This window comes from Saimiri boliviensis, chromosome 16 (genome assembly GCF_048565385.1).
Source record: "Saimiri boliviensis isolate mSaiBol1 chromosome 16, mSaiBol1.pri, whole genome shotgun sequence".
NCBI lineage: Eukaryota > Metazoa > Chordata > Mammalia > Primates > Cebidae > Saimiri > Saimiri boliviensis.
The window spans coordinates 76,168,027-76,184,318 of NC_133464.1; the positions used below are offsets into that span (position 1 = coordinate 76,168,027).

Sequence of the window (16,292 nt, forward strand, 5' to 3'; positions counted from 1 at the left end):
TGTGGCCAGGGGCTTGAAGGAACCTATCCTTGCAATTCTCCTAAGAGCAATTAACTGAACGCCTGTGATAACATTATAGAACAACACTGTTGCAAATAACAAGTGTCAACTGAACCACGTTACCAAGCCAAAACTCAAATGACAGTTTCAGAACTCTGAAATATTTCTCATGCATAAAATTTTCAAAAACAAACAAACCATAAACATTCAAAATTTTAATCTATGTATCACAGTGGATTTTTTCCTTCCTAAAAGTCAAAGGCCTTCTATAGTAGTTGTACACAGCCATTTTCCTTACATTGATAGCTAATGCGCATAGCTGATATTGTTCTAATGTGATGATTTCATGATAACAGGGTTCTTGTGCCAGCTTCACAATAGCACTCCCAGCAGCAAGTCTCAGACGTGACATATCTGGTTTACTGAAAAATGAGCAAGAATGAATACAGATTAGAATTCTAAATATTTGTACAAAATCTTCTGTACATCTAATTTTATCAAAAATTCTGGCAAAAAAAAAAAGGTAAAAAATGTTGCGATCTGTATGTTTGTGTCCCCCAAAATTCCTATGTTGAAATGCAAGTACCTAAAAGATAATATTAGGAGATGGGGCCTTTGGAGAGGGGATTAGGTCACAGTGGGGAACCCTCATGAATGGGATTGGTGCCTTATAAAAGTGGCTGGCCTGAGCAGGCTCGTTTACTACTTCTGCCATTTGAGGACACAGCAAGTAGTCAGCAGTCTGCAACCCTGGAGAGGACCCTCACCAGAACCCAACCATGCTGGCACCCTGATCTTGGATTTCCCAGCCTCCAGAACTGTGAGATACAAATTTCTGTTGTTTATAAGCTACTTAGCCCATAATATTTTATTGCAGTAGTCTGAGCAGACTAAGACAGATAATAATTTAGTGGCATTGAACACCATATTATGCTCATTTAACTTTGGCAGACGTTGTCTAATACTACAAAATTATTCTTTTAAACATAAGTCAATGCTAGCGTCACTCAAGTCATTTAATTCCCTCATTCTAAATAAAACAGGTCTTAATCAAGCATAGAAGCAATCTGTCTGTATGTTTAGTTGTTAGGTTTTATGTATTCTACTATGAATTTTGTTGGAGTTATGTTTATGTATACATGAGGCACCAAATATGTTCTAGCTTGACCAAATATGTTCTAGCTTGCTAATAAATCAACCACAACTACTGTGCTAAGCACGAAAGTAGAATGAAAGCAGGTGTGGTAAGGAAAACATTACTATTCTTAGCTACAATTCAACTTTTCAAGTATTACCAAGAGGCTTTAAGTTCGAGGACAGAAAACTGCTAAAATGAAGCACAATTCATAGAATTCCAGACTAGTAAATATATCTGAACAATACTTCCTAATATAGTAATATATTGGCTGAAATGCAGGGGGATCTTTAACAAATACAAGAAAGGAAAAGTTCTAACTCCTTAAACAGAACCCCCTTTGTAGCTCTATAGTAAAAGACCGTTATTCAACATCCAGGCAACAAATCTGTGTCTATTGTGTATATATAGCACTGCAGAGTATTTAAAATAAAAGACACAGTCTTAGTTTTCCAAGACTTAATAATTAAGTTGGCCACGTAAAAATATTCACTGAATGCTAGCCAACATTAGTAAGGTTCTAAAGTTGTAGGACCTTGTCTCTGAGGTGTGTCTCATCTCATCAACAACATTACAAGTAGCTATTAATAGGTAAATCATAGTTCTTAGTGCAAAGAGTACAAACCACCTGCTGGATGTTCTCCTCGTAGATTATGGATAACAGATGCTTCCTGTGTATCCATCCTTAAAATTTCCTGTCCAGACCAGAGGTTTCTATTTGACCTAGTAAACATTTTTGTTGTTTTTGTTTTTAGCTTTATTAAGCAGAGGAAACTTTTCTTCAAATCAAATCACACAAAAATTTAAGGTGTAAACACAAAAAATCACTTTTGCTTAAATAATGCAAGCTTCCTACTTAAGGAAAGGACAGAGACGCCCACCTACCAACTCCCAAGACTCTATCTGTTCTGTTTCTACCAGAAATAATTCTTATTCCAACTCTAGGCAGCCCCTAAATATTCCTGAATGTCATATGGGTTCCACAAAACACAGCTTAGGTGACATTATATACTGGGTATCATTCCAATTACATTACATATTTTAATACATATAATCCTTACATAATTTCTATAAGAAGATATTATTATCCTCATTTTACAGATGAAGAATCTAAGACACACAGAAGTTAAATAACTTGCTGAAAAATAAAAGCAGCTGATAAATGATGAAACCTGAATTTGAACTTGTGCAGTGTGTCTTCAATCGGCCTCCTTGTCGTAAACCACCAAAGTATTTTGCCTCTCTGATAAAAGTTTCTATTGCTGAATATAACTGGGCAAATATGAAGTATAAAATAATGTAATTAATAAACTGATTTATAAAACAAAATGTATTAACACTGAGGAAAATTTCTTTACTAGGCTGAGCTGATCAATACAAAAGTATTTCAAACTCAGTAAAAATTTTAAATCAAAACATACTTATTATTTGTAACTCCTAAAAATTGGCATATATAAATTATGGGAGAGATGAAAACAATTTATTAGAATTAAAGAAAGTAGACAGATCAGATGTTTATACAGAATGAATACCAAGTTTTTTTTTTAATATGTTTGGTTTAAGAAGGATGTGTTTCTGTTAACATTCTATACAAAGAATATAGTATAAGCAAAATATACAAGGAGAATACAGTGTAAGCAAAATATACAAGATGGCAAGGCAGAAGGCAGCAGGTAGTCATCTTTTTATGTTTTCTTAACAAAGTCTTTAGATATACTAAGGAGGTGCAGAGATATTCTCCTATTTTGTATTACCAAGAAGAGGCACTAAATGGCACTTGGTTTACATAGAGGAAAAACCTCTAAATTTTAACTAACACTGACATAATAACCACTATTATCATCAATGCTTCTAATCATTATGTGCTAAGTAGTTTTTTAAAACCTTAGATATAGTAGCTTACCTAGTTATATCATAATAGCTAGATGAGCTGGGTACAAATAATTATTACCTCTACTTTAAGAAAAGTGAGGGACCAAGAAGTTAAAACAACTTACTGAAGTTCACCTGACTAGTAAAGTGGTGGAGCCAGAATTTGAATCCAGGCTCCAGAGCCCAGTAGTTTTCAATCACTACACTATACTACATCTTTCAAAGAAAATAAAACAAAACAACAAAAAACAAAAAAGTGTGTTCGTTTTCAATAATTTACTTCAAGTAGATTTTTAAAGCACAGGTATGCATTTATCATAGTTCTGGAAATAGATTCAGTAAGTTGCCTTCCAACCAGTCTGTTTTTCCCCTTAGATGTTTAACAAGAAGTGAAACACCAGTTACTGACTGGTACACTAGCACATTCATATGAGATATTCTAAAATGTTAAGAATCTATTATTTAAAATATTTACAATGTATAATAGTATCCTGCACCAGACATGTAACTGCCATTGTAAAATAACCACTGTACAAAAGCACATTACAGTTAAAACATATGCACATGTACAAATACTATTTTTTTAAAAAAAAGAAAAGCACCATTCAACAGTTACACCAAGAGCTGAAATATTGTGCAATCCAAAGAACCGTGAAATAGTAATTGCATACCTAATTTTTCCCTGTTCTGTCAAGTCTCCATCACTATGCAATATTGTTGTTAGCAATCTTAAGGTAGAAGTTCCTGATTTACTGTGATTATTTTTCATTCCAAGTAGCCATCGAACCATCATTTTAATAGCCTGAATCTATTTAAGAGACAAGTTGAGAGACAAAACATTAGTACATTTTGAAAGAATTTCTGTATCAACTTTTTTTTTTTTTTTTTTTGAGGCAGAGTTTCACTCTTGTTACCCAGGCTGGAGTGCAATGGCGCGATCTCGGCTCACCGCAACCTCCGCCTCCTGGGTTCAGGCAATTCTCCTGCCTCAGCCTCCTGAGTAGCTGGGATTACAGGCACGCGCCACCATGCCCAGCTAATTTTTTGTATTTTTAGTAGAGACGGGGTTTCACCATGTTGACCAGGATGGTCTTGATTTCTTGACCTCCTGATCCACCCGCCTCAGCCTCCCAAAGTGCTGGGATTACAGGCTTGAGCCACTGTGCCTGGCTCAACTTTTTAAAAAATAAAATGTATTTAATGGATGCTTTTTAAGAAAAGAAAAAAATTCTTTTCTGTATATATGAAGATAATCTTCAACATTTTAAAGACGTTTCAAACCTCCAATAAAGTGGTAAAAGAATGATTTGACTAAAGACTACTAGTTCATTCTTTGCTGCTGTTTTAAAATGTTTCCCCAACATGCATTTGATCCTTTAGAAAGTACAGTAAAATTATGCTTAACCTCTCTAATCAGAAAAGTTAAGTTCCCAACTACAAATTAGATTTATTCTTTTCTGCCTAAAAAGTGATACCACTCATATTTATCCTACATTTTATAATTATGAAGTACTTAAAGTATTTTTATACACATTACTTCCTTTAATGTTTCCAGTAATTCTTTTGAGGAAGTATATATTATCTCTTTTTAAAATGATGTACAAATTATCTGTTTTCCACATCTTATCTCAGCTTTTTACAGAGCTAAGGCTCAGGGGCAAAGAGTGTCTTCAATACTGTCTGGCTCACAGTAGACACTCTGAAGATCTCTTTCCTGGCCAGCTGGTAAGTATGACTTATCTACCAACTGGTAAGTTGGTAACTGGCAAGTTGGTAAGTGCCCTACCTTCTGGTCCAGTGCTGCTCTCAAGTATACAAAAACTGCAGCTTGAGACCAATGCTGAGAAAGACAGGCTTATATTGAAACTCAAAGTATCAAGTATCGTTCACTGATGTAAACGTGGGGCTACTGTATAAGTCTGCAAAACTAGTATCATAACCTCAGCTAAAATAATGTGAAAAGATAGTTCTTAATACAAACTATAAACACACACACACAGAGAAAGTGTTTATAAGAAATTACAGCTAGAAAATAACAATATTTAATATACTTATTCCTGGCTTTTGCATCTTGGTAGTGGACTGAGATAAGGTCCACTACAGACCAGAGATGGTTTTAATAAATCAAGAGTCTACACCTATGATGAGCAATCTTATAAAACTCCTAATTCAATAAATTATAGGTTGAATTTTTTAAAGATAAAAAGTTTTATTAAATCTCATGGAAAAGATGAACAGGCTTAAAATTCTGGATTCTCATCTTTAAGGAACAGAGGAAAGTCCATAAACTAGCATTGCCTTTTGCCATCAGGGAAGCAGCTTTTAAATCTTTTTTTCCCCTCAAATTATATTATGTGCAGCTGTCCACAAACCCTAGCTTTCTCATTATTATCCTATAGAGTCACAGCACATGATAATGCCATACAATAAATATAAATACACCTGACTGATTTTAACATCTTTTCAATAGAAATAGAAACTTTAATACCTCAAATATTATAATATGGCAAGTATATTAAAATCAATAGATCTATGCGTATTACTCACTTTGACCATTGTCTCAGGTGACACTTCTTCATCTGGAACCCAAAGTTTAGTTGTCTTTTTTCCTGGAAGCTAAAAAAAAAAAAAATCAAGGTTTTTAAAACATAAATTCTCCTTTTCAATCAGCACTTAGAAAATGAATGAAATCCCTATCTTCTGCAATGACATTTGTTATATATGACTAAAGTACCTCATCTAACCCTATTTACCTTTTTAAAAAAGGTTGAAAGGCATACCTTCACTAGCACCTATGTACAGCACTTACAGACCATCTCAACTGGTTTTTTCCAGGTTTGTATAGGACTAACTCTAACTTCTTACACATCGCTCCCTTACTTAGCCCCTTTTGAGATTCAATTATTTAATGCAGGTGGTAAACTAGGATTAAAAAAAAAAACCCACCAAAAGAGAGCCCACATAGCCAAGTCAATTCTAAGCAAAAAGAATAAAGCAGGAGGTATCACACTACCAGACTTCAAACTATACTGCAAGGCTACAGTAATCAAAACAGCATGGTACTGGTACCAAAACAGAGATATAGACCAATGGAATAGAACAGAGGCCTCAGAGGAAACACAACATATCTACAACCATCCGATCTTTGACAAACCTGACAAAAACAAGCAATGGGGAAAGGATTTCCTGTTTAATAAATGGTGTTGGGAAAACTGGCTAGCCATGTGCAGAAAGCAGAAACTGGACCCCTTCCTGATACCTTACACTAAAATTAACTCCTGATGGATTAAAGACTTAAACATCAGACCTAACACCATAAAACCCTAGAAGAAAATCTAGGCAAAACCATTCAGGACATAGGTATAGGCAGGGACTTCATGACCAAAAAGCCAAAAGCATTGGCAACAAAAGCCAAAATAGACAAATGGGACCTAATCAAACTCCATAGCTTCTGCACGGCAAAAGAAACAGTCATTAGAGTGAACTGGCAACCAACAGAATGGGAAAAAATTTTTGCAGTCTACCTATCTGACAAGGGGTTGATATCCAGAATTTACAAAGAACTAAAACAGATCTGCAAGAAAAAAACAAACAACCTCATTCAAAAGTGGGCGAAGGATATGAACAGACACTTTACAAAAGAAGACATACAGGAGGCCAACAAACATATGAAAAAATGCTCATCATCACTGGTCATTAGAGAAATGCAAATCAAAACTACATTGAGACACCATCTCACACCAGTTAGAATGGCGATCATTAAAAAATCTGGAGACAACAGACGCTAGAAAGGGTGTGGAGAAATAGGTACATTTTACATTGTTGGTGGGAGTGTAAATTAGTTCAACCATTGTGGAAGACAGTGTGGCGATTCCTCAAGGACCTAGAAATAGAAATTCCATTTGACCCAGCAATCCCATTACTGGGTATATAGCCAAAGGATTATAAATCGTTCTACTATAAGGACACATGCACACGAATGTTCATTGCAGCACTGTTTACAATAGCAAAGACCTGGAACCAACCCAAATGCCCATCGATGACAGGCTGGAAAGGGAAAATGTGGTACATATACACCATGGAATATTACGCAGCCATCAAAAATGATGAGTTCATGTCCTTTGTAGGGACATGGATGAACCTGGAAACCATCATTCTCAGCAAACTGACACAAGAACAGAAAATCAAACACTGCATGTTCTCACTCAGGCGGGTGTTGAACAATGAGAACACATGGACATGGGGAGGTGGGGAGAGATAGCATTAGGAGAAATGACAGATATAGCTGAGGGGAAGGAAGGCAGCAAATCACACTGCCATGTGTGTACCTATGCAACAATCTTGCATGTTCTTCACATGTACCCCAAAACCTAAAATGCAATTAAAAAAAAAAAAAAATCCATGGAGCCAAAAGGTATACTTCTTAAACAAGAGGAAAGATACATAAAAAAAAATCTTGAGCTGGAGGGTTTTTGTTTCAGCACAACCCCAAACTAATCCTGAGGTGATCGGAGTTGGATATTTATAGTGGTAGCCAAGAAATTAACATAAGATGGCAAAAGAGCTGAACTCAATCTTGGAACACTTGAGATCCCAATTTTACCCTGAGGTCGAAGAACAGAAATTGAGTATCATCTCAGGTAATCCTCTGGCAACAAAACTGGTAGCCCCAACATCTAAAAAGGCAAACTTCCTCAAACACAAAGAGCTACAGATTCACACATAGTTTAAGACTCGTTTCTTCAGTTGAGAAGTGCCTTCCAAGTATGAAATAAAATTAATAAAAAAGGAATCACATTAGACACCTTGCAACGAAATTTCTAAGGATGTGAAGATCCTAAAAGCTTCCACAGGGAAGCTACCAAAAAGGAATAAGAGTCAGATTAACTTCAGATTTCTCAGCTGCAAGACCAGATGCCAAAAGCAATGCTCTGAATTTTCAAGTGACTTGAAACACAGAATTCTAACCTCCAAGAAACAATATTGAAGAATGAAGACTAGAATTTCAAGACAGAAAGTTTCCAAATTATAATCCATGCTGAAAGAATTACTCAAAGATACACTAAAATGTTTAATTCACAAGAAAAAAACTAAGGTAGTATAAACTATTACAAAGAAAAATGAAAACAAAAACCTTTCATAAAAAGGAAACTATTAGATACTATCAGAAACAACAGAGACTATCAGATAGATTTATAAATAATAAAATCACAAAAGATACAACAAAAACAAATTACATGAAATCTCAAAAGTATGGGATGGAAAAATATACCAGTCAAAATAAAAAGCATTAAAGAGGATATGGACCTAAATGGAATACTGATATACTTTATCTAATAACACCAAATAAAATATAAATTCATGAACATTTATACAACTAGCAGAATAACATCAAAATAAACCAGAATAAAGATGATTAAAAGCAGAAGACTGGAAATTTCATCACAGCAAAAGATGTGAATATACCTCTTTCAAAAACTAATGAATTCAGATGAAAAAGGATAAATATCTAAAATGTTAGTAAATATACAGAAATAAAATACACAAGGGTTAGAAAATAAAGCTATCATTCTTTATAATTGATATAATGAAAAACAGAATTTAGCAAGAAAGAAGGATATAAATCGGAACTACCAAATAATTCGCCTCATCAAGCATAAACACAAAACATAATCTTAAAAACTTTAGTGCCTAAACTAAGTGTGTGAGAGAAATTTAGAATTTTTCCTTTTAGAGAAAACTATAAAACTTTAAGGAAAGACATCTTGTGGATGAGCAAACGAATTACTGGAAAAGAATAGAGGCTCTATAGGAGACATGAGTGGTAGAACCGCAGATTACTAAGAGATGGTAAGATATTCAATAAACAGTACTGGGAAATTTGGTAACCCTAACTTGGAGCAAAAAGAAACAAACTCCTTATATCATAGCATATAAAAAACAAATCAATCCCAGAGGGATTGATTTTTAAAAGAACATATGGGAGGCTACTTTTATGACATTAGAATTGGAAAAGATTTCTTAAGTAAGATGTAAAAAGTATTATCTACAAGAGAAGAGTGATAAATACAGTTACCTTAAAAGTAATAAATTTGGGGCCGGGCGCGGTGGCTCAAGCCTGTAATCCCAGCACTTTGGGAGGCCGAGGCGGGTGGATCACAAGGTCAAGAGATCGAGACCATCCTGGTCAACAGGGTGAAACCCCGCCTCTACTAAAAAAAAAATACAAAAATATTAGCTAGGCATGGTGGCGCGTGCCTGTAATCCCAGCTGCTTAGGAGGCTGAGGCAGTAGAATTGCCTGAACCCAGGAGGCGGAGAGATTGTGGTGAGCCGAGATCGCGCCATTGCACTCCAGCCTGGGTAACAAGAGTGAAACTCCATCTCAAGAAAAAGAAAAAAAAAAAGTAATAAATTTGTTCAGGCTGGGTGTGATGGCTCACGCCTGTAATTCCATCACTTTGGGAGGCTGAGGTGGGTGGATCATCTGAGTTCAGGAGTTCGAGAGGAGCCTGGCCAACATGGTAAAACCCCATCTCTACTAAAAATACAAAAATTATGAAGTCATGGTGGCAGGCACCTGTAGTCCCAGCTAGTCGGGAGGCTGAGGCAGAAGAATCACTTGAACATAGAAAGTGGAGGTTATAGTGTGCTGAGATTACACCACTGCACTCCAGCGTGGGGGACAGAGTAAGACTCCGTCTCAAAAAGGAATAAAAAGGAATAACATTTGTTCAAAGGATCAGGGGACACAATAAAGGAGTGAAAAGACACACGTAAAAGGTTTTACACATTTTATGATGATACTACAACATGTACTGGATAAAAGATTAACATAGGTAGAGATTACCTACGGGGGAGAAAACACCTAGGGAATAAAAGGCAAAATAAATCAAAAGGAATTTCAGAAAGTAGGCAGCATGAATGGTGATGAGATATACAAACTTAATTAGTAACCACAGAAATGCAAATTAGGACTATAATGAGCTATAGTGAGATACTATGTCTATTAGATTGGCAAAAACTAAGAAATCTGACAATAATGTTATATACTGTTGGTAGGAAAATAAGTTTTAACAAACATTATAAAAAATGGTTTTTAAAAGGGAAAAGTTAAGTGTGTCTATACACTGTGATTCATCAACTTCACTCATAGGAATAAAAACTAGAGAAATTCTTACTCCTATGTAGCAGGGGGTTTCAATAGAAACATTCATAGCAGCACAGTCCAAAAGAGTAAAGAAATTGAAATATTCCATAATCTGGTAGAAGAATAAACAAATTATGAGATATTTTCCACAGTCAAATTATATAGTAACAAATGAATGAATCATAATTAGATTTATTAACAGATTATCCTTAGAAACAAATATGGAGTGATAAAAGCAAATCATCCAATACTATATAGGATGTGATCCAACTCTTACAGACCTCAAGAACAAGCAAAACTAAACAAGTATGTGGTAAATTTTGTTGTTGTTAGAGAATAAGCCAAGATTCAAGAGAGTAGATACTAAGGACGAGAAGGAAACAGAAAGGACTGAAGAGTAATAAAACTCCAAGAACTCGAAGGAACTAAGAGTTCATGGGTGTTCACTGCATTATGAAACCCGTATACAAATGTTACATGTATTTCTTTGTACATATCAAATACATAATAAAACAAAACAAATTAATGGATTAAAAATGGTGAGGAGTTCTATTTCTGGGAAGATGTAAATAGGTCGTTTTGAACCAATTTTCATACTGAAACAAAAAGTCTAGACAAAATATATATTTTTTAATAGTCTGAAGGGAACAGACAGCTACCAAAGCAGTGAGAATTTGAAGGACAAAGTTTCAAATGTGGAGAGAAAGCAAAAGATTTGAGTGTAGCCTTGAGATTAGTTTTTTCACATAGACGATTAATGATTCTGAAAGTGAAGAAAAGAGGATAAGTTGGGCAAAGCTTTCCGGTCACAGACCTAGAAGAACAAGATTACGAATCCTGGGCCCATTAAGGAGTAAAGGCCTTGTTAAACAACCTAGACTTCTGGGTGGATCCCAGACAAATATAGTCTAGACATAGGTGACTAGAAAAAAAATAAACTTGTCAAAAACTGAAGCCAAGTTTTCACTGGATGGAGGTGATCTGACGATAGTTTAACTGCCTGACAGAAACAAAAGTAAAACTCTGGAAGAATATAAACTCATCTGAAGCCTCAAATTACCTCAGCAACTTTTCACACACAAAGTCTATCACTCGATCAAAAGCAACATATGTACAAGATAAGACTTGACCAAAAATTTAGAGAAAAAAATATACAAGAGAAAAAGTTACAAGAGGCCCAGATGATGAGCCTAACAGATATAAACTTAATAATTAAGATTTTTCAAGATTTAATGACAAGCAAATTCTGCAGCAGAACAAAGAGCTATGTTTAAAAACTACAGAATTACAGAATTGGGCCGTGCATGGTGGCTCATGCCTGTAATCCCAGCACTTGGGGAGGCCAAGGCAGGCGGATCACCTGAGGTCAAGAGTTCTAGACCAGCCTGGCCAACATGGCAAAACCTTGTCTCTACTAAAAACACAAAAAAAAACTAGCCAGGCATGGTGGCAGTAGCCTGTAATCCCAGTTACTTGGGAGGCTGAGGCAAGAGAATCACTTGAACCCCGGAGTCAGAGGTTGCAGTGAGCCAAGATCGTACCATTGAATTCCAGCCTGGACGACAGAGTGGGACTCTGTCTCAAAAAAAAAAAAATTACAGAATTGAAGTATGGGTACATATATGTGAAATTAAGAATTCAATGCATGAGCTTTACATAAGATTAGACAAAACTGAAGAGAGTGAACTCAAAGATAAGTCAGAAAAAAAACAAAAACTGAAGCATGGGGAGGCTGGCAGAAAAGTACAGAAAAAGTGTGCCAGACAGCTAGGTCATTAAAAAAAAAAATCTCTGTTTAAATTGTGTTAATAGAACTGCAGTAAGAGAGGAAAGAGAATATGAAATAGAAATCATGTATGTAAAGATAAAGCCTGAAAATTATTTAAAATTTGTAAAAGACATTAAGCTATACATATAAGAAGAGCTACAAGCTCCAGGTACAGTAACTATAAAGGAAAGAATACCTAGACACACCAAAGTAAAACTGGAAACAAATGGAAAATAGAAAAGACGAAAAGCATTCACAGCAAAAAGACAGAAGACCTTCAGAGGAACAAAACTGTCAATAAACCTCAAGAAAAAAATTGGAAAATAGAGTAATATATTCAAATCATTGATGGAGGAAAATAAACAAGTCTAGAATTCTAAACCCAAAGAAAGTATCCTTTAAAAAAACTGAGGTAAAATAAAGATCATTCCAGACAAACAAAAACGGAGAAAATTCATCAGTGGAAATGCAAAATTAAAAAAAGTACTAAAGTAGTTCTTTGATAGAAAGAAAATTATTACACAGAAAGGAATGAAAAACAAAAGGAGAAAATATGTTGGCAAATCTAAATAAATATTAATTGTATAAAATAACAGCAGCAATAGTACTATGTGACCAAGAGCACAAAAAAAGTACCAGGGAATAAAGGGGATTTAAGTATTTTGAGGTTTCTTGAACTGTACTGAAAGTTCAAAGCAGATCAGTTGACACTGGCTTTTAATAAGTCAAAAACGTATGTTGTAATTTCTAGGAACACTATTAAAGAAACAGTAAAATATAAAACTAACAGGCCAGTAAGAACAATGAAATAAAAATACTTAATGAAAAATAAGAAAAGAGAAAAATGAACAAAACTGACAGAACAAATTGAAAATAAAAAATCAGCTGGCATAATATCCCTACTTACATTATGTTTACTTTTTAGAGGAGAAACTGCATCTCATGTTTCTTTTAATTCTCCAGGAAACCTAGTACTGTGCTGAGGTCACAGCAGATACAAACCAACTGGAGACAACAAAATCATTATTTCCTCTCCCAATGTTTTCTCATTCTTTTCCAATGTAGGAAAAAGAACTTTACACAGAAAAAAGAACAACTATAATCATGACAACTATACTGTGAACTGGTTTACCAATCTGCCTATTTTTTAAAACAGGTGTCCTGTCAAAAATTAAACCCCTTTAAATCTGAAACAGATAGCATCAGGTTATATAGTTTATATTTATCAAGGAATGTATTTGAGGTCATATGCCTATTCTCAACTAAAAAGATGTTTTGATATAGTTTGGCTTATAATGGAGACAAGGCTTATTTTTTTTTTACAATAGGAAAACTAAAATAAAAGCAGTCAAAAGGAAGTATTATTGACATAATTTCCCTTCTTTCCTTGTTGGGCAAAATTCTAAAAGTTAAAATTACAAAGAACGTGAATCTAAAAAGTATGAATTACCCGATCATTCATGAGAAGATCTTTCACAATGAAAGTAGCTACCAAAGATTTCAAAGGAGCAGCAAATTGATCAGGTGCAAGGAGAGCAATATGACCAATAGTAACCAATGGTGTTATGAGATGTTCCAGGTTGCTTGGATCCAGGCTCTTATGCAGAGGCTGAGAATGAGGAAAGAAAAATATATCAACTCTATACATATGCAAATAAACTGTTTACATATTTCATTTTGAAATTACAAAAATTATAAAAACAAAAATTTCAATAAATATATATAGTGTAAGTAGTAACTCAAGATTACATTTTACATTATCTATGTCCAGAAGGCATCAGGTTCAAACCTTTTCAGTTTTGCCCAATTCACAGTTTATAGGGAAACATTTCAGCATGGACAATCATTATGAAGCATATGGTTTATGAGCATATATATGAGTATGTTAGAGACTGCTAGGGCTCACCAATATCCACTTCTCTTCTATTTCCTGGGGATAAGGATGACTCCACTTGTAGTTTCCTGTGCAGTTAGGTGAGGATATATGAATGAGTTCTGGTCAAGGGAGTGGGAGTAAAACGAAGTATGTCACATATGCACTGAGGCAGGTATGAGCAATGTGTCTTCTCCACAGGCTCTACTCACTGGCTGGCTTAATGCCAAGGATCTCGTGGGATTTAGAGAGAAGTCACTAATCAGAATGAGTCTGTGTCCCTAAGTCACTGATTAGAGGGTCATTCAAATACCAACTGGACTTTTCAGAAGCAAGAAATAAGCATTTTCTATGTCTAGTCACTTGAATTTGGGGAATCTTCATTATAGCATCAAATATTAAATACCTTAACAAATAAGATGATTTTTATTATTCTGATAGGAAACCCAACCATTAATATGCATTTTGCCATGACAAATAAAAAAGCTCTTCATACACTCATCTAAAATGATATCAGAAATACATTGTTAAGTCTGGGCACGATGGTTCACACCTGTAATCCCAGCACTTTGGGAGGCCGAGGCAGGTGGATCACCTGAGGTCAGGAGTTCGAGAACAGCCAGGCCAACATGGTGAAACCCCATCTCCACTAAAAATACAAAAATTAGTCAGGTGTGCTGGCACGCACCTGTAGTTCCAGCTACTCAGGGGGGTGAGGCAGGAGAATCGCCTGAACCCAAAAGGCGGAGGTTGCAGTGAGCAAAGATCACGCCACTGCACTCCAGCCTAGACGACAGAGTGAGACTTCATCTCAAAAGAAACAAACACTGTGTGTGTGTGTGTGTGTGTGTGTGTGTGTGTGTGTGTTTAATTTTTGAAATTAGAAGGGTGACTAAAATATTACATTGGCATAAAGAGATAAGGGGGAAACAAATTGTGTGTGTGTGTGCACGCGCGCGCGTGCACGCACACATGCATGCATGTGTGTTTATATGCCCTTACCTGTATATGAATAAAATATCTCCAGAAAAGTACATTTAGAAACTAATAATACTGGCTCGGCCTTTGGGAAAGAAAACTAAGTGGCTGGGGATACATCGGGGGGCAAGGAACTTTTCACTGTATATTCTTTTTTGCATCCTTCTGATTTTGAAGCAAGTGAATGTATTTTCTACTAGACATTTTAATGCCACATTTTAATGAAAAACTGGTGCTCTGTTCTCCCACACTGAACACCAAGAATTGTAGGCTTGAAAGGCAAAGCAAAACTATTCTTTCCCAACATATTAGGGCAATATGAAGCTTCATTTAGTCAAAAATATGTTTAAATGAGTTTACTTCTTGCTTTTCTTGATGACTTCCCGCAATACTTCCATTGCACATCTTGCCAACTTATTATACATATTATAAACAAAAATATCATAGTGTAGTTTTTTCAATTAGTATATTGTAAGTTTGATAATTTTACATAATAAAATCATTTCTAAAAAGCAAAATTAATTGCCAGGCCCTAGATTAGTGGAACCTCAAAAAGGCTAGTTATCTCTATGAAACCTCTCCTCAGAAGCCAGCCAACCACATGCTATAGTGGTTGGACTATAGAGGTTCTTGTAAAGATAAAACAGCAGATACAATATCAAAATGAAAACAAAACAACTCTGAAATTCAACTTATATCATGGTTACTCTTATCATCACTGTAAGGAACAAAAAGAAGAGCAACCAAGAAAAAAAAACTTTCCTAAAAATTAACATCAATTTATTGAAGCCATTCTCATACACAAACACAGACTACAGAAAATACCACTGTCCCCAAATACACAAAAATTAAAATACATTATTTGCTATCTACAGAAAAGATGGTGTTTAGAAGATAAACTACTTTTCTTCCTCCTTCAGGTCTTTAACATAATACATGAAAATATGACAAAAATACCATAAGAGTTTCTAAAAAAAGATATTAAGTATTTATGGCAAGGAGATTCAGAATAATTTCCAAATTGTTTTGACTACTCAAGGCTCTTCAACTAAAATTACAAACTAGGATTTTATGAATTTTCTGCTTAGCTTTTATTTGCAATAACAGTATTAGCATTAGGTCCTAATTACAATAGACAGCAATAAAACTGCAATGCCTGGGTCAAAGTTATTTAAAATGTGGGAAAAAAACAGCATAAAATATATATTGAAAAGACACTTTATATCTGACACAAAATTAGGTCAGTCATAAGAGTATAAACTGTATATTGCCAATTAGTACTGATTTATAAAACCTTATACTTCAATCGTTTCTCAAACAGAATTCAAATTTTTTGATCCTGTAAACTGAGACAATAATCATCTATTACCTACTACCTGTAACTATGATTTTATACATTACCTGTTAAAAATAGTCTCCAAATCCAAATATATAAAGTAATATACAAAAATATACAATGCTTGATTTCTGAATCTGAGTTATCATTAAACACCTGAATACTCAGATATTTTTATATT

The 16,292-nt window shown here is 34.9% G+C and overlaps 1 protein-coding gene across 8 annotated transcripts in view; it reads right to left on the reverse strand.

The window, feature by feature from the left end:
• PDS5B (PDS5 cohesin associated factor B) overlaps nucleotides 1–16,292 on the reverse strand; it is a 194,450-nt gene that overhangs the window by 32,888 nt on the left and 145,270 nt on the right. For all 8 annotated transcript variants that reach the window (XM_074387857.1, XM_039473326.2, XM_039473325.2 and 5 more), the window contains exons 21-24: nucleotides 13,375–13,533; nucleotides 5,555–5,623; nucleotides 3,679–3,815; nucleotides 299–422 (exon numbers count right to left, since the gene is read on the reverse strand). In XM_074387857.1, the coding sequence (XP_074243958.1) occupies nucleotides 299–422; nucleotides 3,679–3,815; nucleotides 5,555–5,623; nucleotides 13,375–13,533 (489 nt within the window). The remainder of the gene's footprint in view (nucleotides 1–298; nucleotides 423–3,678; nucleotides 3,816–5,554; nucleotides 5,624–13,374; nucleotides 13,534–16,292) is intronic.